The sequence below is a fragment of the Phascolarctos cinereus genome, unplaced genomic scaffold (genome assembly GCF_003287225.1).
Source record: "Phascolarctos cinereus isolate Bilbo 61053 unplaced genomic scaffold, phaCin_HiC Scaffold_3;HRSCAF=262, whole genome shotgun sequence".
Taxonomy (NCBI): Eukaryota; Metazoa; Chordata; class Mammalia; order Diprotodontia; family Phascolarctidae; genus Phascolarctos; species Phascolarctos cinereus.
This window is the reverse complement of record NW_027555736.1, coordinates 142,911,402-142,930,132: the sequence shown is the minus strand read 5'-3', so window position 1 is coordinate 142,930,132 and position 18,731 is coordinate 142,911,402. Positions and strand designations below refer to the sequence as shown.

Sequence of the window (18,731 nt, the reverse complement as noted above, 5' to 3'; positions counted from 1 at the left end):
GTAGAAGTTACCTTGTGTTTTGGGAGGTAAGGTAGAAGTAGTTGAAAGTCAAGAGAATGAAGAGATTTAAGACAGAGAAATAAGCATTACAGAAGGGGCTTGTATATCAGAGCAGTCCTGGGTAAGGAAGAAAATGAGGCCAGAACTCAGTTAACCAAGTGTTTAGGAAGTGGCAGCTCTGCATAGGTTCAGTTTGTGTAGTGGATAGAGAGATGGCTTTGGAGATGAGAAGACATAGGTTTAAGTCCTTTCTCTGATGTGTACCAGCTGTATGATCGTGGGTCAAGTCATATAATGTCCTCGCTACCCCTTGGGGTTATTATTGCAGATGTTTGTAGTGTAAGCTTCCTCAATGGAAGCTCCTTCTGACCAGTGAGGTCACAAATCTGACCAAAACCATGGCACAAGTTTACTGGGTTGGGAAGCCCAGAGATTGGGGTGAGAGTTAAGTGGTCAAGGCCACTCAGTGGATGAGGTCTTGGTATGAAAGTGGTGAAGGCAGGCTGAGAGATGAGAGAGTGAAAAATGGCCATTCAAGCCATGCATGTGGAAAGTTGGACGGTTTTGAGTGATGGCAAAGCTTTAGTTATGACTGCTCTGGTGAGTGGCTGAAGTGCATTAGAAATATCAAGGCCTTTAGAAGTAAAGGACTTGATGGCTGCTTGTTTAAATACTGGCTTCAATTTTGCTCTGTTATCTGTGTATGAAATTAAATCCTTTGCTAAAAGGATTTAACCATTTAACTACCACTTGAGGTAGGAGAACTGGAGTGACTTTTTTTATTCTTCCTTCCCCAAACCCATACCCCCCCCTTCTCCCCCGTTTCCTGTCAGATTAATATTCTTTCCCTGGTAGTCTATTTTATAATTAGAATTTACCAGGGAAATTCTCTTTTCCCTGCTTAGCAGAACCCCAGGAAAAAGAGATGTCCCATCATTGTTGTGGTGGCCATTGACCCTGTATCTTGCCCTCCTTGTTCTTGATTCTTTTGCTCTGCCTAACACTCAATACATTACCCATACTTGTCTATCCTGACCCAACTCCCATTTCTGGCTACCTCATCTGCCTACTTCCATAGTTTTTCATTTGGGGAATCAATTCTTTGTGATACCTTTGGCTAATAAAGAAGAAAGGAAAGGATGGTCTGAAGGGGAGTTTAAATAGCTAGCATTTAAATAGTACTTTACAAATATTTTCTCAGTTTGTCCTCATAAGAACCTTGAAAAGTAGGTACTATTTTTTATCTCCATTCTACAGACAAGCAAACTGAAGTAGATAGAGTTTAAGTGATTCGCTCAGGGTCACCTAGCCAGTAAATGCCTAAGGCCACATTTGAACTCAGATCTTCTTGACTCCAGGTCCCACACTCTTATTCATCGTGCCGCCTACCTTCTTCTTGTAGTTAAAGAGAATTAAATACATTTTACATTCATGTAGCAGTTTGCAAAGTGCTTTGACATAAATCTTCTATTTAATCTTTCTCCCCTATATCAAATATATTTTTTAGATATTAAAAGAAAGTCTATTTTATGCACAAACGCACTCACATATTTCAGTTTTGTGGCAATTTAAATGGAAGTGCCTTTGCTGTGTGCTTGCTCCCCCGCCATGACATAAGATAATTAAAAGATAGACTGCCTTGGGCTTTTATTTTATTCCTAGTCTTCTTTGCTGGTATGTAGCTAACTTCTTTCTATTTTTCATTGGTCTACTCAGCTCTCCATATAGATTTAGGGAAGGGGGTATCATTGGATTTTTCCATCTTACTGTATTAACCCAGTGGTTTTACAAAGGAATTTGTGACTTTTATAATTGGAGTAAACATACCATGCTATTATGGTTCTTTTAAAGGCAAATGTTCTCCAGTTATCCAACTACCACTGTCCTTCCCACTCGACGTGCACAGACTCCACCTATATCTTCCTTACCAACCTCTCCTTCTGATGAAGTTGGAAGGAGACAAAGTCTGACTTCTCCTGACTCACAGTCTGCAAGGCCTACCAATCGAACAGGTTTGTAGCCATTGACACTAGTACTTAAAAAAAATTGTGAATAGTAGGAATTCATTTTCGTGTTATAAATGTGACTTCTGTTTTAACCACTGGAAATGATGGCATAATAATTTTGTTTTAGTGAAAGAGGAATTAGCCTGTCAAATTATATTCTCTTTTGCTTTATGCTGCATTTAGGATTGAACTACAGGATCTTTCCAGGATACAGTGGATTAGAAACAACAAATTGAGCAGAGAACGCTTGAGCAAGGGGGACTGCTTAGATATAGGCAATACTGACAGCATTGAGAGCTGACAGACTGGCAGCAAAAGAAGAGATGAAACATGAAAGCAGACAAAATAGACATGAGCTGTTCAATTTTGTGTAATTTATTATGGGATAAATTATCCTGTAGCTTTCAGTAACCTCAGGAGAGTATTACTGTATTATTGCATAATGCAAAGATTATATTCAGCATACTTTTAAATAATGTGTTTGCTATACTACTTAAATGTACAAGTAGTTACAAAATGATGTAAAGTTTGTAAAGTGAAGCCTAGCAAGAGTCACATTAAGATAGTGGGCCATATGAGGTACTCTCCAGTCAGGACAGCATTAGCAACAGGGTGGAGTTTGAAAATTGAGTGGATTAACTTCCCTTGGGAGCCTTAGGCAGAGATTACAAAAGAGGCAAATTTAGGCCTGATTTGTAAGGGAAATCTTCTTATTAATTAGAACTATCTGGTCAATTAACCATTTGTCGAGAACCTACTATGTGCTAGGAGCTGTGCTTGAGCTAGGCACGCAACACACACACACACACACACACACACACACACACACACACACACACACACACACACACACACACACACACACGAGAGGGAGAGACAGAGAGAAAGAGAGAAACTCTGTCTGCCCTGCCAGCAAGGAGCTTACATTTTACCTGAAATTTGGAGTAGGTAGGTCACGGAGATTCCTTGCAGACTGAAATTTTGTGATACTATATAAGAAGCTTCAACAGAAATTATGTAAATTAATCACATCTTCATTATTTTAATGCTCTTAAGGTCCTTATTTCTCTTTCTTTTCAGCTTTATCTGATCCAAGTAGCAGACTTTCAACCTCCCCTCCTCCACCAGCTATTGCAGTGCCATTGCTAGAAATGGGATTCTCTCTCCGGCAGATTGCAAAAGCTATGGAAGCCACAGGTAGGACAAAGAATTACTGTTCTGAATTTATAGAAGCAGGAAGCACCATTTATCTTATTTTCTAAAAATTGTTATTCATTTTGAATTTAAATACATAAAGACAAAAAAAGAGAACATTTCCATCGACATAGCACAACCTAAAAACATTTACTATAAAACCATGAATTTATATTTCACACCGTTTACTCTTTTTGAAAAACTGTAAAAGTACTTCTCATTGTTTTCAAAGCTACTCTGCTTTCTATGCTTCCTTCTACATTTTCTTTTATTCTCTGCTGTGTACTTTTTATATCTTTTTTTCTTCCCTCCCTGTTACTCTAGAGATGGCTATCATTATACACAAATATGTGTGTGTGTGTGTGTGTGTGTGTGTGTGTGTGTGTGTGTGTGTTGTGTGAGTGAAACCAATATTATACATACTTCTGTTTATCAGTTCTTTCTGTGGAGGCAGATAACATCTTCCTTCATAGGTCCATTGTAGTTAATTTGGGTATAAAATGACTTGGTCACTCAAAGTTTTTTTTAAAAAAATTGCTGTTACTGTATGTAATGTTCTCTTGGTTCTGCTCATTTCACTCTTCATTATTTCATGCAGATCTTTCCATGTATTTCTAAAATCAATGAGCTCATCATTTCTTATATCATAATATTATTCCATCATGAGCATATACCATAATTTGTTTATCTATTCCCCAATTGATGGGCATCCTTGTAATTTCCAGTTCTTTGTCACCACAAAGAGAGCTGCTATAAATATTTTACAACATATAGGTCTTTTTCCTTTTTCCCTAATCATCATGGGGAGATAGACCTAAAATTGTGGTATTTCTGGATTAAAGGGTATTATAGGCAGTTTAATAATAACTCTTTGGGTATAATCTAGATTGCTCTCCAAAATGATTGGATCAATTCACAGTTCCACCAACAGTGAATTAGTGTCCCATCTTATTTACATCCCCTCCAACATTTGTCACTTTCCCTTTCTATCATTTTAGCCTAACTTGTAGGGGTAAAGTGATAGCTCAAGATTATTTTAGTTTGCATTTCTCTAATCAATAATGATTTAAAGCATTTTTTCATATGACTGAATCTTTTTGATTTCTTCATCAGAAAACTGCCTGTTCATCTCCTTTGACTTTTCATCAGTCAGGGAATGATTTGACAAAGTTATTTGTATATTTGAGATTGTGAGATCTTTATCTGAAAAACTGTCTATAAAAAGTTTTCCCCCAATTTTCTACTTTCCTTCTGATCATGGCTACATTGGTTTTATTTTTACAAAAACTTTTCAATTTAATGAAATTGAAATTATCCATTTTATACCTCACAATGTCCCCTACCTCTTGTTTATTTATAAATTGTTCACCTATTCATAAGTCTGATAGGTAATATGTTCTCTGTTCTTCTAATTTTCTAATATTTCTTTTTGTGTCTAGATCATGTATCCATTTTGACCTTATCTTGCTCAATGGTATAAGATATTGGTCTATGCCCAATTTCTGCCAGATTGCTTCCCAAAACTTAAGTCTTTAAATTGTCAAACACAAGGTTACCATAGTCACTTACTGCTGTGAATTGTATATTTACTCTGTTCCACTGATCTACCTTTCTGTTTCTTAAGCCAGTACCGCAGATAGTGTTGATAATTACTCTCTTATAATATAGTTTACTGCCAAACCTCTTTCCTTTTACATTTTTTTATTATCTTCTTTGATATTCTTGAGCTTTGTTCTTCCAAATGAATTTTTTTGTTATTTTTCTTAGTCAAATAATCTTTTGGTAATTTAATTGGGATGGCATTGAATAAATACCTTAATTTAGGTAAAATTGTCATTTTTATTATATTGGTCCTACCTACTCATGAACAATTAATATTTCTCTAATTATTTAAATCTGATTTTATTTGTATAAAGTTTTTTTATACTTTTGTTCATTGAGTGCTTGCATTTATTTTGGTAGCTGTCTAGTCTAGACTAGAGTGATGTTAAGTGGGATATCCCTTAACCATCTCTTCTTGTAGGGTTTTGTTGGTAATATATAGGAGTGCTGATGATTTAAGTGGGTTTACTTTATATCCTGCTACTTTGCTAAAATTATTGTTTCAACTAACTTTTTAGTTGAGTCATTAGGATTTTCCAAGTATATCATCATATTGTTTGCAAAGAGATAGTTTTATTACCTCACTGCCCATTCTGATTCCTTCCATTTTTTTTCTTCTCTTATTGTTATTGCTAGGATTTCCAATACAGTATTGAATATTATTGGTGACAGTGGGCATCTTGTTTCACACCTGATCTTACTAGGAAGGCTTTAGCTTATCCCTGTTACAGATAATGCTTGCTGATGGTTTTAGGTAAATGTTTCTTATCAGTTTAAGAAAAAATCCATTTCTATACTATACTTTCAAATATATATATTTTTAAATATGAGTGAATGTTGTACTTTATCAGGAGCTTTTTCTGCATCTGTTGATTTATGATTTTTGTTACTTTTATTATTGATATAATCAATTATATAATAGTTTTCTTTATGTTAAACCATCCCTGCATTCCTGGTATAAATACCACTTGGTACAGTCTTTGTAATATATTGTTGCACTCTCCTAGCTAATATTTTATTTAGGATTTTTGCATCATATTCATTAATGAAATTGGTCTATAATTTTGTTTCTCTGTTTTTACTATTCTCCTAGTTTAGGCATAAATATCATATTTGTTTCATGAAAGGCGTTTGGTAGGACCCTTTTTTTACCTATTATTCCAAATAAATTATTTGATATTGGACTTAATTGGTTTTTAAAGTTTGATAGAATTTACTTGTAAATCTGTCTGTTTGTGGTACGTTTCTCTTGGGAAGCTCTTTTATGGTCTGTTCAATTTCTTTTTCTAAAATAGGTTTATTTAGACATTCTATTTCCTCTTCTGCTGATCTAGGCAGTTTATATTTTTGTAAATATCTTTCATTTCACTTAAATTTTTAAATTTATTGGCATATAGTTGGACAAAATGACTCTTTATAATTGCTTTGATTTCATCTTTGCTAGTGGTATATTCACCCTTTTCATTTTTAATACTAGTGATTTGGTTTTCTTTTCTCTTTTTTAATCTTATTAACCAGTGGTTTATCTATTTTGTAGGTTTTTCATAAAACCGACTCCTAGTTTTATTTATTCAATGGCTAGTTTTATTTATTCAATGGTTTTCTTATACTCAGTTTTCTTAATCTCACCTTTAATTTTTAGGATTTCCAATTTAATGTTTAATTGAGGATTTTTAATTTGTAATTTTTCTATTTTTTAAAAATTGCATCCCTAGTTCATTAGTCTGCTCTTTCTTTGCTTTATTGATCTAAGCACTTAGAGATATAATTTTTCCTCTGATTACTGCTTTTGCTGTATGTATCCTATAGGTTTTGATATGTTGTCTCATTATTGTCATTGTCTTAAATGAAATTATTGGTTGTTTCTATGATTTGTTGTGTAACCCTGTTATTCTTTAAAATTAGGTTGTTTAGTCTCCAATTAGTTTTTATTCTGTGTTTCTGTGGCCTCTTATTAAATATAATTTTTATTTCATTGTGATCTGAAAAGAACGAATTAATGTTTCCGCTTTTAACTATAAAACTTTTTATGCCTTAATATATGGTCGATCTTTATAAAGGTACCATGTGCCATGAAAAAAAGGTGTATTCCTTTCTATTCTCATTCCATTCTCTCCAGATATGTATCATATCTAACTCATCTAAAATTTTACTCATTTTGTTGACTTCTTATTTATTTTTTGGTTAGGGTTATCTGATTCTGAGATGGGAAGATTAAAGTCCCCCACTATTATAGGACTACTATTTATTTCCACCTGTAATTCATTTAACTTTTCCTTTAAAAATTTAAATGCTGTATTATTTGATGCATATAGGTTTAGTGTTGATATTGCTTCATTATCTATGATACCTTTTATCATAATGTGGTTTCCCTGTTAATCTCAATTAAAGCTATTTTAGCTTTAACTTTGTCTGAGGTCATAATTGTTGTGTGTCATCCCCCCCCCTTTTTTTCCTTGCATCAGCAGATGCATGCTAAGTTTTACTCTGGCCTGTTCTTTTAACTCTGTGTGTTTCTCTCATTTTTAAATGTGTTTCTTATAAACAACATATTGTTGGATTCTGATTTTTAATCTATTCTGTTGTTTCTATTTCATGTCTTAGTTCATCCCATTCACATTCATGTTGACCTCTTTTCAAGTACATTTATCACAATCACTGCAATACAAGATAACCATATTTTCCATTAAGTATTTGTTTTTGCCTTTGGGTACACAATAAAATTGACTCTACCATCTCCTTTATTTTCCTCATCAAGTAGAACCAGTGAACTGTCTTTCCCTTGAGCTATAATTTCTTTCTTCTGGTTTCATTTATAATAAAGTGTGACTACGTGAAGATTAATGTAATTAATTCAGTTCCTCCAACATTATGCTCACTCATTCATTGTTGAATAAGGATCTCACATATAAAATACCAGCAGCTAATGTAGATCATTATAGACAATTTAAAAACTGATTCTTAGTGCTCTCTGCCCACTTTTCTAATCCCTCTACCACTGCTTTTGAAGAAATTGAAGGAAGCTATACAGGATTGAAGGCCATTTATATTTTTCTTTGTTTTATGAGTTGTCATGTCAAATTCATTGCCAGGAGGCCAGTCTGCTTGTGGAGAGTCTCTCAATATCAATATTAGCTAGGCTGGTTCTAACAAAGCAGATTCAGTTGGTTGCTGGGACTTTACTTAAAACTTTTCAAACACAGTAGGTAGAATCTCTTGTTGAATTCTCTTAAGGAGGATTTTTTGGAGAATATGTTCCAGAATTGCACAGGATGAGAAAGCATGTAATCTGCATCATTGGTACATCTGCATCAATGTAGAAAGTACTTATGTCATTAGTAAGGTCATGAATTCATTGGAGTTTGTTATCAGATAGCTATAAAGTTTGATAAAAAACATTTAACTGTCACCAAAGATAGTTAGAGAAGAACACTATAGCATAAATGTCTATTGTACAGAAAAGTAATTTTAGTTCTTTATTTTTTTTATCAGGTGCGAGAGGTGAAGCAGATGCCCAAAACATTACAGTCCTGGCCATGTGGATGATAGAACATCCTGGCAATGAAGATGATGAGGAACCTCAGTCAGGTAGCACTTCTGATTCACGTCATGGAGCAAGAGTTTCAGGCACCAGCAGTGGGAAGTCTAATGACCCTTGTTATTTGCAATCACCTGGGGACATACCATCAGCTGATGCTGCTGAAATGGAGGAGGGATTTAATGAAAGGTGAAATACTTATTTTAATTTTTCAATTCTGTTTTGTAGTAGTGGTAAATTTCAGAAATGGTTCTGAATTCTACTTTGACTTTCCTGTACCCAAATGCTTTATGATCTGTAGATTTCTTGATAAATTGGGATCTATTATCTAACAACTATTTATCTTTGTGGCCCCCAGTTTCTTCTTCTTCTTCCTTTTTGTTTTTGATGAGGCAGTTGGGGTTAAGTGACTTGCCCAGGGTCACATAGCTAGTTAAGTGTCAAGTGTCTGAGGTCACATTTGAACTCAAGTCCTCCTGACTCCAAGGTGGAGCTCTGTCCACTGTGCCACCTAGCTGCCCCCGTACCCCTAGTTTCTTCTTAAAGGAAAAGTGTAATCACTGTTCCTATTCTTGCTCAGCTCTATCAGCTTCTTGTCTACCTCAGTCAGGTAGCACTTCTGATTCACGTCATGGAGCAAGAGTTTCAGGCACCAGCAGTGGGAAGTCTAATGACCCTTGTTATTTGCAATCACCTGGGGACATACCATCAGCTGATGCTGCTGAAATGGAGGAGGGATTTAATGAAAGGTGAAATACTTATTTTAATTTTTCAATTCTGTTTTGCAGTAGTGGTAAATTTCAGAAATGGTTCTGAATTCTACTTTGACTTTCCTGTACCCAAATGCTTTATGATCTGTAGATTTCTTGATAAATTGGGATCTATTATCTAACAACTATTTATTAAGCCCCTCTGTACCGTGTATAGAATTTCGTGTAGGCACTATAAGAGATATTTCAAAGATAAAATAAGACATGTTCTTTGTCCTTGTGGAATTTACAATTAGGAATGGTAATACTATATTGAACATTTTTAGGGAATTTACTTTGTGACAGCTTGCATCTGGATTAAGTTGTGCCCTGGTTGTATGACCTTGAGCAAGTCAATTAACCTCTCAGTGCTCCAGACAGTTCTTTAGAACTTAGTCACTAATTTTGTTTAAAAATAGAGAACATGAGCTTTTATGATTGAAACAGAGAGGGTGTGTGTGTGTGTAAGTAAAATCAATCACAGACTTGGTGTTAGTTTTAAATTTTGGCCATATAGCCAACAAATCAGGTTAAATTCTTTGTCCTTGGTATTAATTTAATTTATTTATTTAGTAACTATACAGTGATTACTGCCCAGGGAATTATGACATTGGTATGGAAGGAGATATAAAATTTAGCTGATTACAGTTAATATCTTTAAAGACTATACAGTCTAGGTAAATAAGACAGGAAGAAAAAAAACGGATTCTGGAACACATTATGAAAGTGCATTATGTTTTAGTTTTGTTTTGTGGGTTTTTTTTTTAAAGGTGCTATCATGATTGCTAGGGAGAAGGATGTTACTGAATCAGAGAAGGCTTCATGAAGGAGGTGACATTTGAGTTGGGCTTAAAAGATGAGCGATAGTCCACACCTAAGGAAGAGGGAAGAATATGTAGGTGTAAGAACATGAGAGACAGAGCCATTCAGGCATATACAGTGTAAGATGCCAATAAGTTGGCTGAAGTGTAACAGGTATGAACCATGAAGGTAAGGTGATGCCAGATTATGGGGGACCTTGAGTAATAAGCTAAGGAATTGAACATTGGTAAATTATAGCTAGCCACTGAAGATTTTTGAGGATAGGAGTGACACAATCAGAGCTGTGCATAAGCAATATTTTTTTTTATTCAGTACAAAGGATGGATTAGAGAAAAAGAGTGTAGAATCAGGAATAGCTGTTAGGCTATTGCTATTGCAAGAAGCAAATTGTGTAGCAGTAAGGACTTGTATAAAGCCAATAGCAATGGAAACATAATGGAAGGAAAGACTATATGATTTGTTGTAGAAGTAGAACTGATGGGAATTGGATTTAGTATGAAAGATTGAGAGAGAAGGAATAGTCAAAAATAAATTTGGATATAGGGTCGTGAGTATGGGATACTGGGTGAATGATGGAACCACTGAAAGAAAGAGAACAAGGTCTTTCTTTAGGCGAGGTACTATACTAGGAACTAGGAATAAAGAACAGAAAAAGAAAATGGTCCCTATTTTGGCGAAGTTTATATTCTACTGGGGACTACAAGCTGTACAAACCCCCCCCCCCAACAAAACAAAACAAAAGAGTCATTCTAAAGGGTAGAAACTCGTTCCGAGAGAGAGCATTAACCAACTAGGAATACTAGAAAGGGTCTTATGTAGGAGATGACACCTGAGCTCTGCTTTGAAGGAAGAGAGGAATTCTGATAGGTTTTTCATAGGCAGAGGTAGGAAATGGTAGGCCATGTATAAGGAATAGTTTGACTAGAATGGAGAGTGCATAAAGAAGAATCATTAAAGAAGATTACAGAGTTGGTGGAAACCAGATTGTGAAGGCTTTAAATGCCATGCTGAGGATTTTGTATTTTACTGTTGGAGGTATTGGGAGCCACAGAAAATTTTTGAGTAAGTGATATGAGAGGGCAACATTGTCATATCTATGTTCAGGTATATCAGTTTGGCAGCTAAATGGAAGATGAATTAAAGAGAGATGAGAATCTAGCCAAGGAAACCAACTAGGACACTATTAAAATTATCCAGGCAAAGGGTAATGGTAGAAGCTGTGTGAATAGGGAGAAGAATATAGACAGATGATGTTGTGGAGGTGGGAAAGACAAGACCTAGAAACTGATTGAATATAAGAGTTGAAGGAGAGGGAACAGTCTAGTATGGCACCAAGTTTGTGAACTTGGCTGACTAGGAGAATGATGACATTGACAGAAGTAAAAATTTGAATGAGAAATGAGGTGGGTTTTGTACATGTTGAGTTTGAGAAGCGTGCAGGTGGAGCTGCCTATTGGGTTATTAGTAATACAAGACTGGAGCTGAAGAGAGGGGTCAGTTCTAGAAATATAGATTTGTCAGTCATTTACATAGATGTAAGAATCCTATGGAACCTGATGAGATCACCTGTGGACAATGTATAGAGAAAAGAGAAGAGGCAGTATGGAGAGTAGATAGGGCACTGGACTTGGAATCAAGATAACGAGGTTTCAGATACTGCTTCAGACACTTAACTAGTTGTATGACCTTGGGCATATCACTTAATCTCTCTATGCTTCATTTTCCTTATCAGTAAAATGGAAGAGGTAAGAGTCAGTGGATTTTAAGGTCTCTTCCAGTTCTATATGTTTTATTCTATGAACAGAAGACAAGCTATTTTGAGAGATGGTTGGAGAAGAATGATCTGGAAATAGCAGTGAAAGGAGTAAGGAGTATACTAACCCCCCCTCTTCTGTTGGGAGAAGTAGACTTTGTTGGAGAAGGTTAAAAAGGGATGTGATGTCATCAGATATTGGCTTTCAGTTAAACTGATGAAGGAGGCAAAGAATCTTTGTTCTGAAAGTAGAGGACTTGTGGACAACGACAAGATTTTCCATAGGCATGTGGAATGTGCTAGCTGGTGGACAAATTGGATAGATGTGGACCTGAAGAAGAGTGATGCTGATGAAAATAGGGATGAGGGTTTGGGAAGAGGTGATATGGACATGTTCTTTATACCTAAGAACATGAGACTGGATGACAGGAATGGAGAATAAGTAAAATGGGAGATAAATTGTTCTGGTGTGCATGAGTCGAAGAACTGAAATGATGGAGAACTTCTGAGGTCATTTTGCCCAGAATTCAAAATAAGAACATGCCTGTGTCCCTAGTAGGCTTCATGAATATATTCAGACCATGTTACCGATATATGGGATTCCTAGGCAAGAAAGTGAGTTGAATTTAACTTCTTTAAAATACAAAGATGAGAAATTTATAGATGTTGGCTGTCACATTTGGTCTTGCTCAGATTAATCATTTTAATTGCTTTTACCTCTTGCATTCTAAGAAGTAGTAATGTGAGTCAAAAGTTAAAATCATTTTTCTACCCACAACCATTTTAGTAATTACTTTTTGACCAAGTTACAGAATATTGTTCCCTTTGTAACTTGGGGCATATGCAAGAAAAAAGAGGTTTGTTTCAGAGCATATCTGTTGTTTAGAGTGATAAATTATAGGGTCGTAGACTCACAGCCCTGGAGCTGGACCTTGGAGGCTATCCAGTCCAACCTCTGAATTTTACAGTTGTGGAAATGGAGGCTCAGGGAGGTTAAGTGACTTTTCCAAGGTCACACAAGTAGTTAGGGGTCGATGTGGGATTTGAAGCCAGGTTTCTTCCTCCAGAACCAATGCCCTGGTGCCCATGGTACACTGTCATTCTTTTCACTTCAACAAAATAATTACCTGATATATTAAAAACAAACAAAAAAACCTTGTACCTTCATTTATATTTAAAAATATGGGGAAAAATATCACCAAGTTACTTCATAACTGAGAATATTTGATAGATTATTCTTTCTCTTGTGATTTTTCATTTCTGCTTTTGTTTTGAAACTAATTTGCAGCACTGATAATTTGGATCATGCAGATAATACAGCTTCTGGAAGTGGACCTCCTTCCAGGAGTCGATCTGCAGTAACAAGGAGACACAAATTTGACTTAGCTGCTCGGACATTGTTGGCAAGAGCAGGTAATTCTATATTTCAGACTATTCTGTTTTCATAATCATAGATTTAAAATTGGAGTGGAGCTTAAAGATTATTTAGTCCAGGCTTCTTATTTTATTTATGACACTAAAGCCCTGAACAATTCCGTGACTTGGTTTTCACACAAATGGTAATTAGCTAGCAGAACTGTGATCCAGACCTAGTTTCTTTGACTCCAGTCCCAGTGCCCTTTCTACTCCAGCTTGTGGTCCCTTTGTGTCATTTATTGAGTGTTCTTTGTGTACAAAACACTATGCCAGGATTGTAACCTTAGAGATCATTGAGTCCAGCATCCTCTTTTTGTAGATGATGAAACTAAGGTCCAAACAACTTAAATGATTTGCTCAAGGTACTCCTCTGGTAGATTTGTATAATTCCAGTAGTCTGTCTCTCTGGTCTCCCAATGGTGTTTACAACTTAGGACACAGTACACATATTTTAAATATGGCATTAACAAATGTTGACTTAATATCAACAGTAAGAAAGAACAGGTAACATGATAAGGGTTCAGAGGGCAGCCAGTATTGGACTTAGTGCAATTCTTTCTAGTTCTTATCTTAAAAAATACAAGGTTTTGTATAGAACATAGAATACTCATCATTTTTTAGTAGACACTTTCTTACTTTTGTGGTCATCAGACTGGTAAGATAACTAAGCCCCCATCTGATACTTTGTTCTATGTTAGTAATTAAAATGGTCGGAAATGTTCAGAATTTTTTGTATGCAAGTAAAAGTTTTTCTTTTTTTTGTTCTGAGCGGGGTTATACCGTTCTGTACAGGCTCATAGGAATCAAAGTCGAAGAGAGGGAATTTCTTTGCAGCAAGACCCTGGGGCATTATATGACTTTAACTTGGATGAAGAACTGGAAATCGATCTAGATGATGAAGCAATGGAGGCAATGTTTGGACAAGACCTGACCAGCGATAATGATATTCTGGGAATGTGGATCCCGGAGGTATTGGATTGGCCTACCTGGGTGTGTGTGACTGCAGCTGGGGCTGCTTTGACTTATTTTTGTTGTGCTTACTATTCTTAACAGCTTATTTTCTGATATCTGAAGTTAAAGTGTTAGTCTTTGTGATAGCTATCTTAAAAAAAAATTTGAATTCATTGCTTAGTTACTTTCATTAGTGCAAACCAATGAGAAAAAAATTAAACAAAATGTCTTCTCTCTCTTTGTGTATATTATTAGTTTGTAACCTTATAGTGAAGTATAGTATTTGAATTATTCTGTTGTTGTAGACAAATTATAGTGCAGGAATCATGTTAGGAAAATTAGATTCTCAGTGTAACAGTTTTTGTGTTAATATGGCTGTTGGAATTCACAATTATCTTATATTCAGTCAATATAACCTTTTATCCATTCTAAGAAATAACATGTACTTAGAACTTGCCAATAAATTCTTTCCATGTCAGGCTATATAGAGGATCTAGATGTGAACAGAACAGAACATTGTACTTCTTTTCAATAAATAGCATGAAAAATTCACAGATTTACTGATTTGTGCTTGGAATTCTTTAACCATTAAATCCTTCAGAGAAAAGAAACAGTCTTAAATTAACTAAATAATAACTAAATAAATAGACTAAAACGTAATGATTTTGCAAGTGAGAAATCCAAATATAGAAATATTAGGCATTTTAAATAGGAAACAAGTTCCTTTTAACTTTGAACCAACATTTGTAATGCCTGCTTGAGTTTTTGAGGTAAAGAGACTTTTTCATTTTTATTATTGAGCATTTCTTAGAAGTCTTATTGGTTTGCTAGTTAATTCTTTCGAGGGTGGGGAACCTGCAGCCTTGAGGCCACGTGTGGCCCTCTAGGTCCTCAAGTGTGGCCCTTTGACTGAATCCAAACTGAATCCCCACCTCTGCTTTAGACCAAAGGAGGATCAGGAGCAACGTTAGTGTGCTCTAAGAGATAAATTAATCACTCTGAAGGAATTGTTAATAGAGCACAGTTAAATTTAAAGCAAAAAATTTCAGCTCACATACTTAGTACTTCAGTATTTAAACAGATCTATCATATCCTCATTGTGAATACTTCCTTCCACTGGTAGTAGTTTTACCCCATCCATGCTCTGTCATCATTTGAAATTCTGTTCGTGGCTTCCCATAATCTCCCCTAGAGGATTTATGTAATGCACTGACAATCCTCCTTAAGACTTAATTTCCTAGACAATACTTTAACTCTTGGATTTCCCTTAGCTTGTGCTTTGCTTTCACTTTATGACCTGCTCAGTTTCAAAGGGCTTAATTTTTGTTTGTCATTTATGTAGCTTCTTGCATACAAGGCAGTGTTGCTAATATGCCACCACCTACTCAAGCCCTCTACGTGTCTTTCCATTGCGCTTTTGATTCTTCTGAAGTCGTAGTGTTCTGTGATTCACAACTATATCACTGGGAGGATAGGAATGGGAACTGGGCCAATATTTTTATTAGTATAGAAAACTCCCTTCACCAAAGCATGTTAGTAACTTCTCAGCAATTTTTAGTCATTAGAAAGTATTGATATTAAAAAACTAAGTTTTTGTGTCAAGAAACCACTTGGGAATTCATGAAAGCACTGTATAGTTGTCCAGATGTTATCCAGCAGTTAATTTTCCTCCTATTCAATTCTAGGCCCAATTCACTGTTTACCTGTAGTGTCTGTCTATGTAGGATAGAGTTATTGGTGGACTAAATTAAGAGTCATAGGACCTGAATTGGACAGGACCCCCCCCAAGGCCACCACTGTAGTCCAGCCTGCACCTGCAGAAGAATCATCTCTAAAATATATTGGAACAAGTAGTTATTCATCCTTTGCTTGAAGACCTCTGGTGATGGGGGATCCACTGCCTCCTGAAGTGGCTTATTCCACTTTGGGACAGTTCTGATGGTTAGAGGATTTTCCTTTCTATGAAGTCTAAACTTCCTGGCTTGCAACTCTCTTGCTTCTTGTGCTTAGTTATGTCTTCTTGGGCTAAGCAGAAACAGTCTAGCCCATACCCATGTGACAGCTTTTCAGATACTTCAAGATAGCTTTTACATCTCCACTCAATCTGTACTTCTTCAGGCTAACGATATCTAGTTCTTTCAGCAGTTCTTCATGTGGCGTGGCCACAACTGATCACTGCATCAAAGATTTAAGACAGTAAAGATGACCTTAGCTTAGTCTGAGCCCCAAATTTTACTGGTGAGGAAACTGAGGCACATAGAAGTGAAGCAGGTTGGCCAAGGTTGTACAAAGAGAGGATGCAGCAAAGCTCGAATCCAGCTTGGGTGCTCTAACCCAAGATCCAGTGCCCTTCCTACTGAATTATGCTGATCTCAAGGCTTCTTCTAAGGCATACAGTAGGACTGTTAACTCTCAAATCCTGGATATAACTTTTCTTAATGTGACCTTGCATTAATTCTTTGGCTGCCATATCACACTTTGATTTATTAAAGTTGTAGTCTGTTAAAACCCCCAGGTCTTTTTTTAGACAAACTTCTGCCTATCCATGCTTCTCCCATCTTGTTCTTGTGAAGTTGATTTTTTGAATCCAAATGTAAGACTTTAAGTTGATCCCTATTAAATTTCATCATATTAGGTTCAGCCTCATGCTGTAATCTCTCAGGATCTTTTCAGTGCCTAAATCTGTCATTTCTTTTGTTAAGTATTCCTTCTAGCTTGGTGTCATCTGCAAGTTTTAAAGTATTCTATTTTTGCATCTATGAAAGTCAATTAAAAAAATTAAAAAATTTTAAAAATTATTTTTAAAAAGTCAATTCAATGGACTACCTATCCAAGTAGATATCAGAAGCCTAGATTTAGAGCTATAAGATTCTTAAGAGATGATTTTGTTCAGCCTCATCATTTTAGAACTTAGGAAACTCAGAACCAGAGAAGTAAATATCTTTTGTCCAAGGCCACACAATTCAGAGTCAGGATTTGAACCTAGGTCCTTTGGTTTCAGATCTGTTTCTCTTTCTACTACGTTATATAGTGTGGACAATATGTATTTTTCTTCTTGTTGATTGCTAGGCTGATCTCTTTTGAGTGGTCATGAATTTTGAGGCCCTGTGTATTTGGTAGTTTATGTTAAAATTATATTCCTTTAATGCTATATTTTATACTATAACTGTAGCATCAAATATCAACACAAAAATAGAAATAATGTAGCATGAAAATTATTTTACGCAGCATGTTTGTGAGTCTGAAGACAGAGAAGAAGTGGTGGTGTGTGAGCTGTGTGAATGCAGTGTTGTCAGCTTCAATCAACATATGAAAAGAAACCATCCCGGTTGTGGTCGGAGTGCTAACCGGCAGGGCTATCGGAGTAATGGTTCTTATGTAGATGGATGGTTTGGTGGGGAATGTGGAAGTGGAAATCCATATTATCTCTTGTGTGGCAGCTGCAGAGAGAAATATTTGGCTCTGAAGACTAAATCTAAGACATCGACTTCTGAAAGGTATCAATTTTTTTTTTCAAATATAGCTGAAAAAGGGGGTAAGGGTATTCTTTTGGTCCTTGAAGAGGAAGCATTGTGTTTTTCTTATTTTTTCCTGACAGCTTATTAGCATAGTGTATCACATGTAGTAGGCTCTTTATAAATGATGTTTGAATAAATTGAATGATTACTTACTGGGGTTTGATGTGGGGAAGAGGGAGGGTTTATCTGTTCCTAGATAAATGTGGAAGTAGAAATCCAAGATTACTGACTGTTGGGGATATGCTTCTCATTATATGACCTTCTCTGTTGGGAATCTCTGAGAGGCAAAAAAAAAAAAGTGGGGTAGGGGGAGTCAGGAAGGATTGTTGACAGTGAATTCCATGGAATCTAATGAGGTCAGACTTTGAGATCTATCATTCAGTTGTTATAGGTTAGCTGGGAAGCCCTGGCACGAGGAGTACATAGATCATTTGCTCACGTCAGTAATTTGTACTTGGTATCGGTTTTTTAACCAAACCATTTAAGATGGTTTTAAGATCACATGGTTGATGAAAATAAAAATAAGTTTTATAGCTTTTATTTAAATGCGTTTATTTAAACAAACTTGGTTTTGGTGGAATAAATTGTCGTAAGCAGTATTTTTAATTTATTTGTCAGTTTACTGAGAGATTTTAGGGGGTTGCCACTTTTTAGTTTTTTTTCTTAATATTATTTTATTTTCCTTGATAACCTTTTTGCTTTTACATTACATTCATTTCTAAGTATATCCTTTCCTCCTCTCCTATCATATGACTCATCTGTTGTAACAAAGATTTATTTTTAGAGGGGAGAGAAGCGATTGAAAAAAACTAACCAACACACCAAACTGAGTCTTAAAGTCCATCAAGTGCACTTGATACTCATAGTCCCCACTACTTTGCAGTGATGAGAGGGAAATGCATTTTCTGAGCTCTTTTCTGGGGCAAAGGTCATTCATTATAAACACTTGACATTCAGTTTAAAGTTTTTTGTTCTTTACTTTTATATTGTTGTTGTTGTACACATTGTTTTTCTGGTTCTGCTTACATCACTAGGTACCTGTTTCTGTCAGTCCTCCTGTGCTTCTCTGGATTCTTTTTATTTGTAGTTTCTTACAATGCAGTGCTATTCCCTTATTTATATACCACTGTTTCTTGGTCCATTCTCCACTCAATGGGCAGCTACTTGTTTCCAGTTCCTTGT

At 35.7% G+C, this 18,731-nt stretch overlaps 1 protein-coding gene across 1 annotated transcript in view; it reads left to right on the top strand.

Moving 5' to 3' along the window:
- The window catches only part of HERC1 (HECT and RLD domain containing E3 ubiquitin protein ligase family member 1), a 198,843-nt gene that overhangs the window by 120,039 nt on the left and 60,073 nt on the right, over positions 1-18,731 (top strand). Inside the window, exons 41-46 of the mRNA XM_078151198.1 lie at positions 1,852-2,012; positions 3,087-3,203; positions 8,295-8,529; positions 12,953-13,077; positions 13,850-14,070; positions 17,260-17,528. Coding sequence (XP_078007324.1) covers positions 1,852-2,012; positions 3,087-3,203; positions 8,295-8,529; positions 12,953-13,077; positions 13,850-14,070; positions 17,260-17,528 — 1,128 coding nt within the window. The remainder of the gene's footprint in view (positions 1-1,851; positions 2,013-3,086; positions 3,204-8,294; positions 8,530-12,952; positions 13,078-13,849; positions 14,071-17,259; positions 17,529-18,731) is intronic.